Source organism: Prunus dulcis, chromosome 6 (genome assembly GCF_902201215.1).
Source record: "Prunus dulcis chromosome 6, ALMONDv2, whole genome shotgun sequence".
Taxonomy (NCBI): domain Eukaryota; kingdom Viridiplantae; phylum Streptophyta; class Magnoliopsida; order Rosales; family Rosaceae; genus Prunus; species Prunus dulcis.
This window is the reverse complement of record NC_047655.1, coordinates 21,638,140-21,653,292: the sequence shown is the minus strand read 5'-3', so window position 1 is coordinate 21,653,292 and position 15,153 is coordinate 21,638,140. Positions and strand designations below refer to the sequence as shown.

Below are 15,153 nucleotides of genomic sequence, written 5' to 3'. Positions count from 1 at the left end.
CTGTGATTTTCTTGCATTAATTATTATCTCAGAAAGGAAAATAATAAAAATTTATGAAACACTGCAAAAAGAATAAAATATAACATACTAAAAGGATGGGTATTAATTAAAATTTAATTTATAAACACCGCAAAGAAAAAAAAGGCTATTACAATTCGATTAAAAATCAATTTTAGATGCCTGCAGTGTTTCAATAAGAAATGCTAGTTATCTTTTCTCTTACTTTTCTTATTCAATTTATGTTATGTGTATCACATGCACATGATTTTATATATTAATGTAAAGCAGGGGTGGAGCTATAGAGTAGGTTTGCCATGGCCATGGCCCCCCACTTAATTATTAATCTCTTGTAATATATTATAAAATATATAATATAGCAATACAATTATTGCAATTAGATTAGTGATGGCCCTCATAGTTGAAGATCAAAAACCTAGTAGAAGTGATTTTAAAATTTTGGCCCCTCCATACTAAGAATCCTAGCTTCGCCACTGATGTAAAGTACGAATGTTTTGCTTGTAAAATGGATATAAATTTTTATGTGTACATGAATAAATAAATTTATGAATGAAATACACACATAAATCTATATATTGAATACAAAATATTATATTTTGCTCGTAAAGAGAATAAAATCTTTATACATGAATGTAATGTGGAAAACATAGGTTTATATGGGAGTCATACATAAATCTATATATTTAATGCAATGTATTAATATTTTGTTTGTAAAATATTACATTAGTACGACTACGTGTATATTTTATACATATATTATAATATAAATGAATATTTAGTGATATTATTTTTTATTATTCATCTATATTATAACACGTGTACAAAATATATTACGTAATCATACTATCATAATATTCAATAATTTCTCATTTTTATGAGCTTGTGTGGAATGCACACGAAATACATGGATTTATATATAGATGGCACAAATTGAGTACAAAAGGAAAGAATGGAAAGTAATTGGCATTCCTTATGTTTCAACTAAGATTGTTCCACCACACGACAAAAACAATTTCACACAAGTTTTCTCGTGCCATCAATAACGTCTGCAGAATGAATTTAGAACATTACTTGGCAAGCTATGATTCGTCAACCAGAGAATAACCTCAGCTATATTTAGAAATCCCAAAACGCGACAAATTGAATAAAAGAACCATAACAGCAGTAACACTAAAAATAATTAAAATATCGAAAACAAAAATTACAATATAAAAAAAAGAAAGAAAAGAAGAGAAAAGCAAAAGAAAAAGGAAGAGAGGAACTGGCAGTTTTCCGAGCTTCATCTCTCCCATTATCCCATAACGATAAAGTTGAAGAAGCAACCCAAAGCTTGAAAATCACACAGAGACCATCGTGCGAGCGCACAGAGACAATCCGTACGCTCACCGGCACGCAATTCCAGACCAATATACCATGCCTTCGACTCACGACCACTCGCAGCCACTCTTAGTCGACTCAGAACAAGACCAGCCCGAGACGGCCTACGACTCGGCCGATAAGGTCCACGTGGTCGGGATCGACGAACCGGAAGACGACGACTTCAAGACGCCGCCGTTTTCATGGAAGAAGCTCTGGCTCTTCACCGGCCCTGGCTTCCTGATGAGCATCGCTTTCCTCGACCCTGGAAATTTGGAGGGCGATCTTCAGGCGGGTGCGATAGCTGGAAACTCGCTGCTGTGGCTTCTCATGTGGGCCACGGCTATGGGGCTCTTGGTTCAACTGTTGTCGGCTCGGCTCGGCGTGGCGACTGGGCGGCACTTGGCTGAGCTGTGTAGAGATGAGTACCCGACGTGGGCGAGAATGGTGCTTTGGGTGATGGCGGAGTTGGCTTTGATTGGGGCTGATATACAGGAGGTTATTGGGAGTGCGATTGCTATTAAGATTTTGAGTAATGGGGCTTTGCCGCTTTGGTCTGGGGTCGTCATAACCGCTTTGGATTGGTATTTTGAACTCTACCCTTTTGTGTTTATGGTTCGTCTTTCTTTGAATTTTCTCAGTTCTTGAAAATCTGAATTTGGGTTTTCCTTTTTGTTATGAATTTTGTTTTTTTGAGCAAATTAAATTTAATGTGCAAGCAATTTCCGTGGCTTTTCTTTGATATGAGTATGTTTGATTCTTTCACAATTTTCAGAGTGCCACTGGTTTCGGCGCTTTCTGTAGTTGTGTTAAAGATTTGAAGTTCTTAGTCAGCCAGTTGACTTAGTTCAGTTTACAGAAAGATGTAGTGTTGTTTGAAATCAGGAATTTGAGAGTCTATTCAAAATGAAGGATTGAATTCTGCTTGGTTGCCTGGAAAATCCAAGATTTAAAAATATTTAATTTCTGGAAAGTGAAGCTCATTTCAACCATGCCGAATAGATTTATTAGTTCTCGCTGACTAATTTTCAGTTTTTAAGGTTCAAAAGAATAAAGTTTCTGATAGTCCAAGCTTGTAGTTTCTTTCTTTTCATGCATTGTCTTAGAACTGAACCAAATTTTTTTTCCTTGAACTTGCAACTATTTTAAAATTGATAACTCGAAAATAATTTCATTTGTTTCCTTGCTACAGTTTCATCTTTCTTTTTCTTGAAAATTATGGTGTGAGGAAGCTGGAAGCAGTGTTCGCGGTTCTGATTGCAACAATGGCACTGTCATTTGCATGGATGTTTGGGGAAGCTAAACCCAGTGGCACCGAACTTCTTATTGGTATTGGATTCTACTCCTCTATCTGTGATTTTTCTTATCAGTTATATATATAGCAATAGGTGATTCAGGCCAAAAGGGTCGTGCTACTTTGCACCTCTTCATCTAATCTACTATCATGTGGATTCCTCTTTGTAGGTATTTTGGTTCCTAAACTTAGCTCCAGAACAATAAAGCAGGCTGTTGGAGTTGTTGGTTGCATAATTATGCCCCACAATGTATTCTTGCACTCAGCTCTTGTACAATCAAGGGAGATTGATCACAGCAAGAGAGGACGAGTTCAAGAAGCTCTCAATTACTATAGCATAGAGTCCACCATTGCTCTTGTTATCTCCTTCGTTATCAACCTATTTGTTACCACTGTGTTTGCCAAGGGGTTTTATGGTACAGACCTGGCAGACAGTATAGGCCTTGTAAATGCAGGGCAGTATCTTCAAAAGAAGTATGGGGGTGGGGTGTTCCCAATTTTGTACATCTGGGGTATTGGGTTGTTAGCAGCTGGACAGAGTAGCACTATTACAGGTACCTATGCAGGGCAGTTCATTATGGGAGGTTTCTTAGACTTGAGATTGAAAAAATGGATGAGGGCTTTGATTACACGAAGCTGTGCAATCATCCCAACTATAATAGTTGCTCTTGTATTTGATACATCAGAGGACACATTAGATGTTATGAATGAGTGGCTTAATGTGCTTCAGTCAATTCAGATCCCTTTTGCACTTATTCCCCTGCTTTTCTTGGTGTCAAAGGAGCAAATCATGGGAGTTTTTAAAATTGGCCCTGTTCTCAAGGTATGTTATTTCCTTTGTTCTGCATCTAGGCCATAAAGTCCATGATGGCATTTGCATTTCAAATTTTTGTATAGATTTGAACAATAATGCCTGGTGATTTTTCTGCCTATGCAAATCAGGTAGGTTTCCCTTTATACATAACTAGCAAACCGCAAAAACAAGTGCACTGCCCCATGACTTGAGAATCTATTGCACTGATAGAATAATACGGTAACTGTCGCCGTAATCTAATTGTAAGATAAATCATGGCTCTGTGCTGCAGATTTGTTGATAGAACAGCATTTTTAGTGGACAAACGTTCAAGTGCTTCATTAATTATTCTGTAATACTTGGTTGAATGTTTTTCTTTTTCCCCCTTTACCGTTCCATGGGGTTGAGAAAAGAAAGCGTCTCACCTGCACTGAATTTCATAGTCTAGCTGAAAATAGAGTTTAGATTACTCGTTTCCCTTATGTTGATTAACTTCATTAGTGATAGGATCTATTTGATCAAGAATCAAGGAATATTCCTTTGAGGTGAATGGTTGCTTGATATCTTATTTCAGTTTCTGATTACGCTGTGGCAGTTTTCAGTTCCTTTGTTAGATAAAAGCACCTCAAATTGATTATACTATGATGTACTCAAGCTGTTCTCCCGTTTCTTTGTTTTTAAAAATTGTTCATGAGTCAGAAATAAGCAAATTATGGTTGAATTGCTCACATCTTTTTCTTTATTGTCTATGAAGATTGTTGCGTGGCTTGTGGCTGCCCTGGTGATGGTGATCAATGGTTATCTTCTGCTGGATTTCTTCTCCGCTGAAGTGAATGGGTTGCTTGTTGGCTTCATAGTGTGTGCTTTCACAGCTGGGTATCTAGGATTTATAGTTTACCTTGTTTTCCAGGGCATCGACTTTTCAAGTTGGTGCGGATCAAAGAGGTTGCAGATCCAGTGAACTGTAATCACCAATGCCAACTTCAATTGCAAGACAAATCTTGCGGTATTTAGTGTAATTGCCACAACCTCAAGGGCTGTCAGGGCTACATATACACACAACTTTTGCTGATAAGAAGCATAAGCTTAGTGTTTCTTCTGTATGATAGAACTTGTTTATTGCCTTCGTTGTATCCAGAGAACAGAGGAGGCTAGAAGGCAAACTGGTTATGCTACTGATACTTGTAGTAGCATAATGCTGTAGTTGTAACATTGTATCAAGTAAATCCTGGCAAAATGTTGGAATTAGCCTTCGACACTATGTACGGAAACCATTTATTCAAGGGTTTTTTAAGGGAGCTGATTTTTCGTTGTCTCAATTTCCATGTAGATTGTTGCACCAAATAATTACAACAAGGTATGCAACAACAAAAGAACTACCAAGCCACTAAACTAAGAGGAGAAAACAGCAAACAGATGAACACAACAAACCTAAGAGCAACTCTAGCGGCATGACAGAGCCTCAGGCTGGGAAAAAAAATGCCAAAATTCGTTTCCAGCGAGGAGCCCAAGCCCAGGCCCAAGGTGGGACCCAGCAACCTGGGCTGGCCCGAAGGCAAGGTTGGCCCGAGCTCCAGCCCTCATTTTAGTGCTGACATCAGCGCTACAGTACCGCTACAGCGCTCACGTGCTACGCTCTACAATGCCGCTAAAGTCCACATGTCGCGCTCTGGGCTCTCCGATCAGATTTTTTTCTCCAATCCAACGGCAACCAATTTTTGTGCAATAAAAAAAAAAAAATTGAAATTTTTTTTTTTAAAAAACAAACCAAAAAATACTGATTTTTTAATTTTATTTTATAATCTATAAATACCCAAATTTTATCCGATTGAGATATGAATTTTATAATAAATATTAACATGTATGAACCCCAAAATTTTATCCGAAAATATTATCCAAATTAATTGTTTAGGTAAACAAATTAGTGAAAAAAAATAAAAAAATGAATAGTAATTGCCTTTTGCCATGACAACTGGTGGAAACACACAATACTATTTGCAAGGGCAACCACTATTCACGTGAATAGTGGCTGCCCTAGTGTAATGACCCAAACCTAAAATTCATATTTAATTAGTAATTTATTATGGGGAAAGACAATTTTGCCCTTGGAATAATTTATTAATGAAAGTTGACTTTTTGACCGAAAAGGAATTTGACAATTCGACATACACCATTACGTAGAGCACGATGAAACGGGTTCGTAGACACGAAGTGGACTCGAATCGGAGTTTTAACGAAGAAAATACGATTAAAATATTATGAGGGGCAAAATGATAATCTGAAAAATCAGATTATTAAACCCTCATTCTCTCTCTTCCCTCAGTTTCTCTCTCCTTCTCTCTCTCTCTCTATTCAGCGAGCACAGCCCCTCCTCCCGACAGTTTTTCTACAGCCGATTGGCTCTTGAGCCGCCGTCGCCACCACAGGCCGCCATCGGCCGCAAGAGCGGACCCAAACGAACGGCCACCACCCCCTCTTCCCCTTCCGATCGATCTCAACCCTTGGAACCGCTGGTTTTCGCCGGAAAACGTCCAAAAACGAGCCGGTTTGCACAGATTTTGCAACCGTTCGTTCTCCCTCAGTTCTCCTCCAAATTTGACGAGTAAGGTATGGATTTCTACCTATTTTCCATGCTCTAGCTGATGGTTGGGTAGGATTGCATCGATTTTGAACGTAGGTAATTGATTTTTGAATTGGAAATTCGGCCGATTTTCGACCTCCGTGTTCGACCACTTCCGGTCAGTTTTTGGGGTAGGTCCAAGAACAAAAGTGGTTTCAAATATGGTGTTATACCTAGGGGAGGAGTTTGGAGCCGTGATTTTGAGATTTTCCGGCGATGCGTAATCGCTTTGGACACTCAGCGCTGCCGGAGCGTGCGGCGGTGCGTGGGCGAGGGTAGTGCAATGGCATTGTGTCTTGATGCGATCCTTAGGTTGTCACGAGCGCGTAGGAATTCGAGGATCTCAATTTGGATACCGTTTGAGCCTCGAACGGATTTTCCATACGGTGCCATTTTCGGGTTCAATACTGTTGAGCTGTTGGATCGTAATCTTTTTTAGATATGTTACTCTAGATAATTTCAGAATCGTGTAGGATTCAACGGATTGTAAATCGGAGTCCCGGATACTCCGAAATCGCGAACCCTAGGGCTAGGGTTTAGAAATTATGTGATTACACGAATGTGATCAATCCGACCGTCTGATCGACACCAATACCCTCGGGACATGTGTCCTAGATATATTGGACTTTCTAGCGGCTTCCGGATCATATTGTGAGGTCATGGACCCGTGGGGTCCCAGATTGATTTTTGGGACTTTAACGCTTTTTGAGTCCCAAGATACTGCTAAACTGAAGGAAAGTTTTTATAGGCATATGGATAATTTTAAATTAACGCACGTAATTTTAAGGGCCGGGGGTCAGGGTTTTTAATTTAATACTATCTTGCATTAATAGAATATTATGGTCATTGAATCAGGCACCCGGGCACCTGTTGACCCGCAGGAGGGACCTTCAAGAGGTCCAGTGAGCTCGGACTATCAGTGAGTGGACTCTTTGTTTTAATAAATGAATTTAAGCAGTTCAGTTTCAGTTATAAGCTGTTTTATTCTGTTAAATATTTTATGTTGCATGCTGTCGAGTGAAACCTCCTTTAAAGAATATATGAAAAGATATTCTCGTTAATTAGCAGATAAATGGCAGCATAATTTTAAAGGTTACAGAAAGTTAATTATTCAACAGCTTTGCTTCAGAAACTTTATATTTTCTTAAACCACCTTGTACCCAGATATTACATGTTGCCTTCGAATCATATTGGTTGCCTTCGTTTTAGTCAGCATGTTTGACAGTTGCCCCACGAGTTCATTGGTACTCAAACTCGTGTGGAGCGAGTAATGCGGATCAGGTAGACTACGGTCCCCTGAATCCTGCAAGTTGTGGCTCGGACTGACCTTGTGTCACTGAGACCTGCGAGTATGTGTCACCCATGGTTATGCAAGGGATTCACGGATATAAGGAATTGATGGAAATAAGGGTACACCTAGGTGATAGTTTTAAACTGTTTTCAATGCCTTAAGAAATTAATGTTTGTTGACCATGAGTATGCTTGGCTTGTATATATGTATGATTATATACATGCATTGAATTCAGAAATAAAAAAGAATAATTAATTTGTATAACTGTTTTTACAGTGGGGTTAGTATGTTCATATGCTATTTTCTAAACTTTGTTTTGGGTCCACTCACCCTTTTTGTTGTTTTGCACTCCTAAGCAGTAGACGTGCATAGGAATCTACCACCGGGCCGTTTCCCATCTTCCGCGCCTTTCTTTTGATGTAGGATTTTTGTTTTGTAAAAGGATTGATTCCTTTGTAAATTCTTAGTAGTTGCTCTGATGTTTGCCTTAGACTAAGACTTGAACTGTTGGAATGTATATATATGTATGCTGGCAGTTGGTTTTAGATATATATACACTTATTTTGGCATGTGTAAATGATTTGGTATTGAGCCAGTTACAAGGGAAACTCTGCCGATTTTTCGGTAGACGTTAACCTTGTTATTTTATCATGTTTTGTATAGAAGGGCAAATAGGTCATTTGTGCCCGACATTCGCCAGGTGTCGGACACGCAGAGGGTCTGGCTCGGATTCCAAAGCAGAATTTGGATCGGGTCCTGTCTAGACTCTCCATTGTCATGACAATGGGCAAATGGGTGGAGTTGCTCTAAGAGGAGGAAGCAAGCCTATGTAATGAGGGCTGCCAAGAGACATTTTGTGACAGGACCCGACCCAATTTCCACTTTGGAATTCGAGCCAAGTCCTGTACGTGTCCAACATCTGACGAATGTCTGGCACAAATGACCTTTTTACCCTTCTTACTTCACTTTCTCTTAAAATTTCCTTAGACTTCTGCCGAAAATTCGGCAGAGTCTCCTCTGTATTTTGACCAATCCCAAAAAAATTTTCACCTGTCAAACAATCTCAAATATTTCACCCAACAGCCAGAATGTTTCCAGTAATCAATTCAATTCTAATCTCCAAATTTTCAACTGGATATCAGAGCATATTCTCAAGTTCTCAAGGTTTAAAGGATTTTCTACAATTCTACCTTACTTGGTGGTGCGGAAGCTCTGACTAGCCCGGTGGTGGATCCCGCGTACCTATATGGCCTGGGGGCGAAAAACAGTTTGAAAATGTGAGTGGACAAAAATAATGTTCTTCAAAACAATTATCATAAACATAATATCCCCCATTGTAAAAAGGAAATTTAGCTAAATAAAACTGAATACGTACTTTCTACGCCAAGTATATTCAACTCAAGGCATTCTATCTCAGTCATATTCAAGCTCTAAAGTTTCATACTAAACCACTGAAATCAAAGCTCTCATAAAAGTGCTGAAATTAAACGTGTATAAAAAGTTCTATGCTCAAACCTTGCATACTGAACAAAGATAAAAGTATCTATGCTTGAAAAATCAGAAAAGCTGATTTAAAATAGCTGAAAATCATAATTAAATAAAAGAAACTCAAAATCTTTTGAAAATACTACCAGTTCGTCCCCCTGTCATTTCCGTCAATTCCCTGGCAGGTCTCGGGCGTCACACAGGCTCCCGAGCCGCAAACTGGCGAAATCAGGGGACTATGATCAGCCTGTCCCGCCGGCAGATTCCTCGGTGACACCAAGTCAGCTCGAGTCGCTCTGGCAGGATGCAGGGGACCGTAGTCAGCCTGATCCGCAATCCTGGCAGGTCTCGGGGACACAGAGTCAGCCGAGCCGCAATCCTGGCAGGTCTCGGGACACCAAGTCTGCCGAGCCGCAAATCCTGGCACTCACGGTTCGAGCGTCCCCGAAACTCGTGAGGCAAAGTCAAGTGCACTGACTGAACTATAATCAGACTGGATGTCCGTAGACATCGGTCCAACTCTGGGTAATCACCAAAGAAAATGGGTACGAGATGGTTTTAAAATAAATTCCTTTAAAAAAGAAATATCTGAATAATAACTGTAAAACTCAAGTCGTGCTGCGGTCTCAACTTATTCGAAAATCAAACTCTGTTTCTATAACTGGTAAATAAGCAGCACCGACTTATAGAACTATTACTGTAATAATCGTGTTCGGAACCATAATAAAACTTACTCAAGATCAAATAAGGAAATTTACTCGAAGGAACTCATTTATCAAAACTCTCTTATATAAAATCAAAGTAAAATCACTTATAAACTTATTTATATAAAATCGAATCAAATCATCCATAAAATCTGATTTACGAAAGAATGTCCACTCACAGATGGTCCGAGCTACTTCGACCCCTCGAAGGTCTCTTTTACACATCTGCCGAGCTCCTGGTGCCTTACTCGATCAATTTGGTGGAGAAACGAGGAAGAATTTCAAGCTGGAAGTTCGGGTAGCTTCGAACGAACCTCCGTCGGAAAACACGATTTTCCGGCCAGCTCAGGGCGGCCCCGGGGTTGATGTCGGTTGGAAAACGTAGGGGACTCGATGGCGGTTCCAACGCCACCGGTCTCGTGGCCATTGGAGCTCGGAGGCGGCGCCAGCACCTTCTGGAAGTCGGTGGTCCGTTTCGCGCAGAGTCTGGGTTTATATAGATGCAACTTCGAAATATTTACGGTTATGCCACTGAGACTATTTTGACCATAACTTTTTCGTTACAACTCCGATTCGGGCCCACTCCGTGTCTACGGACTCCTTTCGCCGTGCTCTACGCAATGGCGCAAGCGGAATTCCCAAATTCTTTCTCAATCAAAAAGTCAAAATTTTCCCATTAAAAAAATGCAAGGGCAATTTGGTCTTTTCGCTAAAAGATATTTTCTTTACTTTTTAGATATTTTCTTTCTTTTTTGATATTTTATTTTGGGTTCTTACATTTTGCCCAAGTGGTCACACAAATAATAATAAGATAAGACCAAACTCCTTCAAAGTAAGGGCAATTGCTGATCGTAGGAGGCTGCCAACCTCTGATCCGGCTGGCAATAAAGGGTAGGTGGTTTGAAATGCAAAAGGGGAGAAATTAGCTAGAGTATTGGGAAAATTGAGAAGCCGACATTAAGTGTGTTGTAGACCTAAGAGCATCCACAATCATGCTTTTTATTTTTTAGTTAAAATTTAACTAAAAACAATAGAGAGCTATTTTATGAGTTTTTTTATAAAATTTCAACTCCAACCATGCTCCATAGTTTAGAAAATCATAAATAATTTATTTCTTTTTTTAATTTAGCATAAATGGTCCCTCTTCATATAAAATAATAATAAAAATTAATCAGCATGAAATAAATTCACTAGAGGTATCCATGTTTTAGGAGTTGGATAGGGAACATGATTGGACGTGGAGTTTTTCACTTCCTCCCTAAATGAGGTGGTTTAGGGGAGTCTATTGTGGATGCTCTAAGTCCTCCAAATTTTATTTATTTATTAATATAAGCGATAGTCTAAACTACAAGGGGATGAAGGTTTCTCACATACACACATTATCAAAGTGTCATTGGGGTTTGAACCAGAGACTGCAGGTCTACAAATTAAGACCCTTTTTCACTGGCTAGATACCATTAATTAAATCCTCCAAATTTTATAAGGAAGAATGTACCCCCAATCTCTAGCTATAGGGCACCAAGCACTATCTAGGACTGCCCATCATAGATCCTGCTTTCCCATCCGTCATTTGCTGCATAAATAAAATTTTTTCACAACATATTTTGATTTTATTTAGACAACTCTTATCCGCACTCTAAAATGTTTTATTATTTTAAAACTATAGAACACTCATAAAAAGAGTGCACGATCACATTTTAGAGTGTAAATAACAGCTCCGTTTGTTTATTTTTAGTTTTAGTATTTATTCATTTATGTTTTTGTCATGGACCAATTCAATTTGGCTCATTAATGATCAGTTCACTACCCGGCTTCGACGGATGGGCCCGGCCCAACCCGACCCAAAACTAACTGCCAAGTTAAATTTGCGGTTATACGCGCCTGCATAAACAAACAGAGCCTTAGGGTTCGTTCTCTCTGTACTCTGTTGCAAGAAAGAACAAATTAGCTCGAGCTCATGCCCAGCGATAAAACGTTTTCCAGAAATTACCGACTTCGCCTACGATTGCATTTTCATGCTTACCCATTTCTCAAATTCAAACATTCGTATTAGGGTTTCCGTACATTTTCTGCTTCTGCGCCTGTAATTTTTTAGGGTTTATATACATCTTTCTCTGCTTATCGAGGTACGCTACTACATCCCCTCTCTCTTTTTTTGTTTTGTTTTTTTTTAATTCACTGCTCACTCATTTTGCATGGCTCTTGCGCATGAACTTCTTGTTGAGACCTAGGTTTGTGTTCTTTCTGAGATAAAAGAAAAACGAGTAATCAATCAACTTGAGACAAAATTGGTTCTAATGGGTTATGGGTTTATATTTTATACCTTGGATTGAATGCAAAATATGTTTTCTTTCAAATTTTATTTTGTTGAGCTTGGAATTGTGTATTCACTTTTTGTATTTTAATATAGGTTTGGATGCTATTTGAGTTCTGATTATAATAAATGTGAAGTATGGTGGTATAGGAGAGAGATGAATGTTAGTAAATGTCCTTGATGTGAACATATTGCAAACAGAAACATCTGTGTAATGGCATTGAGAAGAATGACAGATTCCAAAATGAGAAGAATGAATCATGAATAGAACAGTTTTGTTCTTTGGCTCGTCTGGTGTCCTTTTTGTTGTCTTTTTTTTCTGTTAGTCCATTTTTGTACTTCTTTTTGTTTTTAATGAAGGTACTGGTTTCTTATCAGAAAATGTGATATGTCAATTAAGTCAAATGCATGCAATTTTAAGTCCATTTAATAGGAAATTGTATACACTAATGTTATCACAAATCATTGTTATTTCTTGCTCAGCATTGAACGAAAGCATCATAAACTTTGAACATGAAGCATAAACTTTTTGCACATTCAAGTTTTTTAATTCAACATTCGGAAGTATTGAATAATTGATACAGTGACAGTTTTCCAAAGTTTGCCCATACTTTTTTAATAATCCTAGAATCCTATCAAGGAATCTCTGTGGTTTTTAGCGTTCGAGCCATAGGTGAACAGTTCCATATCTATTGTTCTGCTAACGAGAGTTTACTTTCATGTTTCCATTGTGTCTCTTGAAACAGAAGCCTGCAGTTGCAGTAACCATGGTTGATGCAGAGCAAGTTGTGGAAGGTGATGCGTCAAGCTGTCTAATAGATCAGCTTGGTAAGGCATTACTGGAACTAAATGCTCACAAGGATACGTCTGAGGGCAGGGTTCAGTGGACAGAAATTGAAGAATACTTCCGCAACCTTGAAACAACACTGAAGAAGAGATTTGAAGAGCTTGAAGTCAAGGAGAAGAAATTTGAGGAGCAGGAAGCTGAAACCTGTGCTTTGCTTATGGAGAGAGAGGAAGCTGTTACTGCTAAGGAGCAAGACCTGTTGGATCGAGTGCAGGAGCTAAAAGATGCTGCAGTTGCTGCTATTGCAGAGGCACAAGCCATTCACCAGCCAACAACTTCAGAACCCGTGGAAGATGGGGATAACAAAAACAGCAAGGTAAGCAGCTCTCTCGGTGATACAAATTCACCAGAGGAGGAATTTCCTCATAAAACAGTTGATAATGCTGAGGGTATGGCTCTTGAGGTTAAGCCACGCCCAGAGCTGACCCAATTTTGTGAGCAGATGGATGCAAAAGGGCTTCTGAGTTATGCTACTGAGAATCTTAAAAAACTAAGCGTTATTCGTGAGGAACTTTCTCTTGCACTAGAAAGTGCAGGTGAACCAGCACGTTTAGTGCTGGATTCACTGGAGGGGTTTTACCCTCCTGATGAGACTAACCAACCAGAGGGTAAGAAGGATGCTGCCCTTCAGGGCATGCGCAGATCCTGTCTCATGTTTATGGAAGCCATGGCCACCTTATTGGCAAAGGCTGACCCAGGTGCTGATCACCTTTTGAACCCTGAGACCAAGCAGCAAGCCAAAGCAATTGCTGATGAGTGGAAGCCTAAGTTGGCTAGTGCAGGCATTGATGCTGCCAATGGAAATTCATTGGAAGCAGAGGCATTCTTGCAGCTCCTCGCAACTTTTAGTATTGCTTCAGAGTTTGATGAAGAAGAACTCTGCAAGCTTGTTCTTGCAGTTGCTCACCGCAGGCAGACACCTGAGCTCTGCCGCTCCCTTGGGTTAACACACAAAATGCCAGGTTGGTCATCTTTTAACTAACTGACCTGATGCGGTCTGGAGGCTAAGTCTTTGTTTCCATAAGATGTCCTATCGGCCTTGGTAGTAAATTATGTTAGTTGAGAAGTCGAGGCAGGTGCAACATTCATTTTGCTACGTAATGATAATTCTCTTCTGGTAAGATGGGTTATTCGAATTTTGGATGCAGATTTTTCTGAAACTCCATAGTCTCTTGCAGGTCTTGTTGAATCAATGGTCAGAAGTGGGAAACAAATTGATGCTGTACGTTTTATTCATGTCTTCCAGCTTACTGAAAGTTATCCCCTTGTGCCACTTCTGAAGACGTACTTGAAAGACTTGAGGAGAAATTCCCAAGGTGACAACACGGGAGATGCTACTGGTGCACAGGTATATTTGAGTCAACCACAGACTCAAAGCTTGTCAATAGAAATATTTTTCTGATGATCTCTTTTCGTTGGTGTTTAAAAAACAAAAATGTAGGACGATGTTAATGCAAAAGAACTTACTGCACTGAAGGCTGTAATAAGATGTGTTCAAGAGTACAAGCTTGAAGTGGACTACCCCCTTGATCCACTGCTTAAGAGGGTGGTTCAACTAGAGAGATCCAAAGCTGATAAGAAGAGAACTGGTGAATTTGGTAAACGCCAACAAGTAAAGAAGCAGAAAGGCAGTGGAAGATGGCGTGGATACCGTGGCCCTGGTGCTGCTGCTGCCCCTGCCCCCACTGCTGGTAGGCATGTGCAACCAGTATTTGGTGAGAGGGCAGCGTATGCCGGGATATCGGAGAGGTATGCTCTTGCAGGTCCACGCGCCTATGATTACCAAGTTCCCAGCCAGCCTGCATATGCTTCACAAGCTAATGATCAAAGGTTATATTACTATCCTTCCCAAGATGACAGAGTTCCACCAGCATCTTATAATGCTACTCCTCCTAATTACGGCAGTTACGCTGGTAGTGGGTTGCCGTCGCAACACCAGCCGTACATGTAATCTACATATGCAAGTATTGTAGAATAGTAGGCCAGCGTATGGCAGAAGGCGGGACAAACACATTGGATTAACCATTTTGCTTCTCCTATGTAGGCTTGTATTTTGATATGCCTTGCACAGATGGTACTTTGCTCTTCTGAATCTTAATCAACAAAAATATTTTGTTTAGCTGACATCGGCTCATGATAAACTTGTGAGAAATGAATTTGTTATAAGAGACGCTTTGCTCACTCCATAGCAGATAACTGTAATTTGGGATGGAAGGGGAACCATGAGCCAACAAATGTTTTCTTTGAAAGCACAATTTTGTTAATTATCTCTTACTTGTTTAATTCAAAGGAGATTAGGAGATGGGGATTTGAACAGAAGACCTCATAAGAATAGGTAATTGTTCTTAATTAATTGAGTTACAAGCCCCTTTTACTTTGTTAATTACCTTTGATTATTGATTAACCATGTTTAATTAGGTTTATTGTGTAA

General features: G+C 39.5%; 2 protein-coding genes across 2 annotated transcripts; both read left to right on the top strand.

The window, feature by feature from the left end:
- Positions 1-1,201: 1,201 nt before the first annotated feature.
- On the top strand, positions 1,202-4,780 carry LOC117630917 (metal transporter Nramp3-like). Its single transcript, XM_034363783.1, has 4 exons — positions 1,202-1,958; positions 2,567-2,703; positions 2,839-3,491; positions 4,216-4,780. The coding sequence occupies exons 1-4, from the start codon at positions 1,432-1,434 to the stop codon at positions 4,420-4,422; spliced, it is 1,524 nt and encodes a 507-aa protein (XP_034219674.1). The 5' UTR covers positions 1,202-1,431; the 3' UTR covers positions 4,423-4,780.
- Positions 4,781-11,460: 6,680 nt separating this feature from the next.
- LOC117632457 (FRIGIDA-like protein 3) lies at positions 11,461-14,890 on the top strand. Its single transcript, XM_034365938.1, has 4 exons — positions 11,461-11,687; positions 12,622-13,684; positions 13,901-14,070; positions 14,164-14,890. The coding sequence occupies exons 2-4, from the start codon at positions 12,643-12,645 to the stop codon at positions 14,671-14,673; spliced, it is 1,722 nt and encodes a 573-aa protein (XP_034221829.1). The 5' UTR covers positions 11,461-11,687; positions 12,622-12,642; the 3' UTR covers positions 14,674-14,890.
- The last annotated feature ends 263 nt before the right edge of the window (positions 14,891-15,153 follow it).

What these genes read in the sequence shown, in the direction of transcription:
- LOC117630917 (XM_034363783.1), top strand. Translation starts at nt 1,432, where the DNA reads ATGCCTTCGACTCACGACCACTCGCAGCCACTCTTAGTCGACTCAGAA. An exon ending in GTCATAACCGCTTTGGATTG is followed by an intron (nt 1,959 to 2,566) that starts GTATTTTGAACT and finishes TCCTTGCTACAG; the next exon opens with TTTCATCTTTCTTTTTCTTG. An exon ending in TGGCACCGAACTTCTTATTG is followed by an intron (nt 2,704 to 2,838) that starts GTATTGGATTCT and finishes TCCTCTTTGTAG; the next exon opens with GTATTTTGGTTCCTAAACTT.
- LOC117632457 (XM_034365938.1), top strand. Translation starts at nt 12,643, where the DNA reads ATGGTTGATGCAGAGCAAGTTGTGGAAGGTGATGCGTCAAGCTGTCTA. An exon ending in GTTAACACACAAAATGCCAG is followed by an intron (nt 13,685 to 13,900) that starts GTTGGTCATCTT and finishes AGTCTCTTGCAG; the next exon opens with GTCTTGTTGAATCAATGGTC. An exon ending in GAGATGCTACTGGTGCACAG is followed by an intron (nt 14,071 to 14,163) that starts GTATATTTGAGT and finishes ACAAAAATGTAG; the next exon opens with GACGATGTTAATGCAAAAGA.